This window comes from Parastagonospora nodorum (genome assembly GCF_000146915.1).
Source record: "Parastagonospora nodorum SN15 chromosome Unknown scaffold_6, whole genome shotgun sequence".
NCBI lineage: Eukaryota > Fungi > Ascomycota > Dothideomycetes > Pleosporales > Phaeosphaeriaceae > Parastagonospora > Parastagonospora nodorum.
Window position 1 is genome coordinate 426,333 of NW_001884554.1, and position 4,107 is coordinate 430,439.

The 4,107-nt window shown below is 55.6% G+C and overlaps 4 protein-coding genes across 4 annotated transcripts in view; 2 read left to right on the forward strand and 2 right to left on the reverse strand.

The window, feature by feature from the left end:
* Positions 1 to 331, reverse strand: part of SNOG_04290 (hypothetical protein) — a gene marked incomplete at both ends in the record, with an annotated part of 639 nt that extends 308 nt beyond the window's left edge. Inside the window, 2 exons of the mRNA XM_001794655.1 lie at positions 63 to 221; positions 271 to 331. Coding sequence (XP_001794707.1) covers positions 63 to 221; positions 271 to 331 — 220 coding nt within the window. The remainder of the gene's footprint in view (positions 1 to 62; positions 222 to 270) is intronic.
* A 527-nt stretch (positions 332 to 858) lies between these two features.
* SNOG_04291 (hypothetical protein) lies at positions 859 to 2,301 on the forward strand (the record flags this gene model as incomplete). The annotated part of the gene is made up of 3 exons (XM_001794656.1): positions 859 to 1,105; positions 1,161 to 1,570; positions 1,633 to 2,301. The coding sequence occupies 3 exons, from the start codon at positions 859 to 861 to the stop codon at positions 2,299 to 2,301; spliced, it is 1,326 nt and encodes a 441-aa protein (XP_001794708.1).
* Positions 2,302 to 2,810: 509 nt separating this feature from the next.
* Positions 2,811 to 3,028, forward strand: SNOG_04292 (hypothetical protein; the record flags this gene model as incomplete). Its single annotated transcript, XM_001794657.1, has 2 exons — positions 2,811 to 2,925; positions 2,970 to 3,028. 2 exons carry the CDS (start codon positions 2,811 to 2,813, stop codon positions 3,026 to 3,028), a joined length of 174 nt encoding a protein of 57 aa, XP_001794709.1.
* Positions 3,029 to 3,089: 61 nt separating this feature from the next.
* Positions 3,090 to 3,957, reverse strand: SNOG_04293 (hypothetical protein). The gene is made up of 2 exons (XM_001794658.1): positions 3,663 to 3,957; positions 3,090 to 3,605 (listed from the first exon to the last, which is right to left on the reverse strand). Exons 1-2 carry the CDS (start codon positions 3,795 to 3,797, stop codon positions 3,555 to 3,557), a joined length of 186 nt encoding a protein of 61 aa, XP_001794710.1. The 5' UTR covers positions 3,798 to 3,957; the 3' UTR covers positions 3,090 to 3,554.
* Positions 3,958 to 4,107: the final 150 nt, after the last annotated feature.

Below are 4,107 nucleotides of genomic sequence, written 5' to 3' on the forward strand. Positions count from 1 at the left end.
GTCGAGCAGCGGCTTCCCCAGATCCTCGTGTAGATTATCCTGCCCGGCATAGTTCGGATCACTCTTGTCAAACGACCAGTACGACTTGTCGAAAGCGAAGGTTTTGGTGCCCTCTGAGGCGGCTTTGGCGGCTTTTCCCTTGACATCGACGTTTTTGGGGGGTGAGAGGATGGTCTGGTCGCCCTTCATTTGCACGATACATTGTGCTCTGCGGTCGATTTCTGGAGAAGATTAGTTGGAGGCCTTTGGTATGATGTCTGGCTGTCCTACCTCGGCCGTTGAAGGGCCTACATCGCACCACGACCTTGATATTCCCTCCTCCAGATGCCATGGTGGATGCGGCGGAATAGTTCCCGTTCAGGGTCGCGGGAACGTGTAGAGAAGAGCGGCCAGTTCGCGGTCTATATTACTACAGCATGCGCGCACGTCGTCATGTCACGTCGGGCTGGTGGTGGAAAGGGTCCAAGGGTTCAGGAGGGTGTTGTGTTGTGTTATTGAGTCGCGCGCGAGGCCAATTTCTTGAGATCCTTGCCGCGGTCATGCATGCACTCCCGTAAGGCTAATCCTGGCAAGCCCGCGTGCAGTCGACCCTGACCCCACTTTGGTAGCTCGAGGAAGAGTCAGAACTGCAGAAGCACCAGAAACACGGTCAGACGGCTCGGAGACGGGTAGGAGAGTGTTTGCGCCAATCTCGACCAGACAGGTGTTGAGGGACAGGAGCCACGCATTCGGTGCCTGAGATCGGACCCTGCGTCATACCAGCTCCGCGACCACGGAAAAACGAAAATAACCAGCAAGCACGAGCGCAGCCGCAAAAGTTATCCTACGGCCAAGACACCGTCAATGTCCACCGACGACATGTTTGCTCCCCCGGCGGCGCGTGCCATGAAGGTGCTGGATCGCAGCTTCTTCAAGAAGACGATCCCCACCTCCGCTGCCCGCATCTTCAACGCCAAAGACATCTCGCGATGCCGCAAAGAGCTTACTGCCAGCCGCGACACCCTCCCCAACAATCGCGTGGACCCGATCAGGCCGGACGTGGATTCGGAGAGGGCGCAGAAGGGCGGCAAATGCTTGGTGCTGCGGCCAGAGGTGGTTCACAACGGTACGTCTGGCACTGCACGCGACGTCCTGACATGCTGAGTCTGAACAACAGGCAGATCGCACCACGTGGAGCCCTAAGCTGCGCGACCTCGAACAAGACGGCACCCTGGGCGTCATACCCTTCCAGCTCGACCTCGACTACGATTTCTTCACATACTCGGAGATCACGAGCGCCATAATACCGCCGCCCGAGACGAAGCAGGATGACGAGATACCCCAGGGCTTCGCGCTGGCGGGCCATGTTGCGCACTTGAACCTGCGCGAGCGATACTGGCCGTACAAATACCTCATCGCAGACGTGCTGGCGGACAAGAACCCCATGGTCAAGACAGTCATCAACAAGCTGGACAACGTCGGAACAGAAAATGCTTTCCGCACGTTTCAATACGAAGTTCTGCATGGGCCCGACGACATGAATGTTGAGCTGCGCGAACAGGGCTGCACGTTCAAGTTCGACTTTGCAAAGGTTTACTGGAACACAAGACTGCACACTGAACACGAGCGGCTCTGCAACCTGTTCCCACGAAGGCGAGGCAATATGCGACGATCATGGCCGGCGTGGGACCCTTCGCCATACCTGCGGGAAAGAAGAAGTGCTTCGTATGGGCCAACGACCTCAACCCCGAGAGCTACAAGTCGCTGGAGGACAACATCCGCATCAACAAAGTGGGAGACTTTGTGACGCCGCGCAACACCGATGGCGCAGACTTCATTCGACAGTCGGCAATCGACCTGCTCAAGAGCGAACGCTCGATCCCAATATACCCCAAGGTCAAATTCTCGAGAAGCGCACCACCAACGCAGAAACCAGTGCCTGACAGGACACTCGTCCAACCACGCACGTTCCAGCACTACGTCATGAACCTGCCCGCGTCCGCAATCACCTTCCTCCCCTCCTTCATCGGCTTGTACTCCAACATCCCCGGCCTGTCCATCGGCGAGGCCAAGAAGCTCTTCGCGCCACACACGCAGCAGAAGCTCCCCATGATCCACGTGCACTGCTTCAGCACCAAGAGCGACGACAACGTCGCCGAGACGAAAGAGATATGCGCCGAGATATCGCGACAGCTGCAGTGCGAGATGACGCCAGAAACACCCGATGTCAATATCCATGATGTGCGCGATGTGGCGCCCAAGAAGCGCATGTTTTGCGCGAGCTTTAGGCTGCCGGAGGAAGTGGCTTTCAGGGAGATATAGACTTGAAAGCAGAAAATAGATGAGTTCAAATCAATGTTTGATACCACATACATGCATCCATCCATCTCCACGTGTTTCCTCACTTCCAAATCACCACATGTCAGACCCACCCACCCCACTCACTCATCCACTCACAAACCCATCCATCACACTCGGGATCGAAACGAAACGAAACGAAACGAAACAAGACACCCCAAACCAAACATTCATGCCACTCCACCCCACCCCACCCAAAATTCAATAACTCAACAGACGCAGACGAGAATTCTCTCGCCCGTACGTAAAAGCCCATCGCTTCTCTAGTCCCAGGGCCCGCCTGCATAACGTACCTGTATTCGCTAATGCAGCACGCGGATTTTTCCAATTTTCGTTTTAGCCCGTAGCGAGCTGCGTGCGCAAGCAACGCGCGTTTTGGTGGTGGTGGCGGAAAAGAAGAAAAAAGGGTGAGAATCGGTTGAGCGAAAGTACCCAGCAATAGCCATCGCGCATTGATTTCATTGCGCGAAACGATGTCGTATGGTATAGTCTTCGAAATCGCAAGCGACCTGGCACAAAGAAATCGCTGGGTCAGTCAGTCGCGTCGTGCTGCGACAGAAGCTATCGCCGGGCCTCTAGGCGCTGCACGTAAGCCCAGATGCCGCGATCGTCAGGTACACTACAGCGCCTAGTGTTCCGAGCCGCAGCAACGTTCAACGGTCTGGACGCCACCAATGTACAATGTAAATGAGCCTACTATCCAGAACGGATGGCAATATACAAGCGGTGAGTCATGAACAAGAGAGAACAGGCAAGTTTGAAAGGCAGTCCCTCTCGGGTGCCAATGATGTTCAATTCAATTCATGTGAAGAACTATCTAACCATGTACACAAAGTGATCCTCATGTGTCATCAAAAGACCATGATCGCATTAGATACCCCGTGATGCCCATTGCCGCCCGGTGGTATTGTCAAAGAAACAAAAGGTATTAAGCCGCAGAGGTTTTCGATGCGGTCGTATTAACGCCGTGGTGTGCAAAGCAAAGACTCGATCCCGTGAGCGACACGCTTATGCGAGCATAGCGGCACCGACGGCAACCATGAGGCCACCGAAGCTAACGAAGTTGCTGCCGGCGGCACCGGTGGCCTGGGCAGGCGAGCTGCCAGAGGCAGATGCAGCACCGGATGTGGCAGATGCAAGAGCGGATGAGGCCTTGGAGGCGATGCCAGTGCCAGCAGATGGGACGGTGGAGTTAACACCGGGGACGATGGGTGCGCTCAGAGTGGGGACGGGAGCGACGGGAGTGTTGCCGGAAGGAACAACTGGCGCTGGTGTCGAGTTAGTATTGCTTGGTTTCGAAACAAGAGAATGAGAAGGAAGCTTACCAGGGAGGTGTCACAGCGGGAACGGAGGCCGACAAGACGGGGTTGGAGATGGGAGTGACGCCTGGGACGATGGCAGACTGAGTGACAGAGTATCCTGGGTGCAGGAGTAGCGGGAGGAGCCTGGGATCTGACCATCGCTGATCTGGGAGATGGGCTGAACCTGGGGAGCAGCGGCGGCAACGGCAGCGAAGATGGCGAATGAGTAACGCATGGCGGCGGTTGTGTGTGTGTTGGAGTTTGGTATTACTTAAAAGTAAAAGTGAGGATGGGAAGAAGACTTGTTGGTTGTAAAAGCTGCTGGTTGTGGATGTGAGGGAGAAGAGAAAACGGAGAGGAATGCGGATCTATATACGGCTGATCCTTGGGAGGGCACCTGCAAGCTGGGGCTGGCCGTGCCTGCGTGCATTGCATTCGCAAGTGCCTCCACTCGATTGTTCCTCCCAAC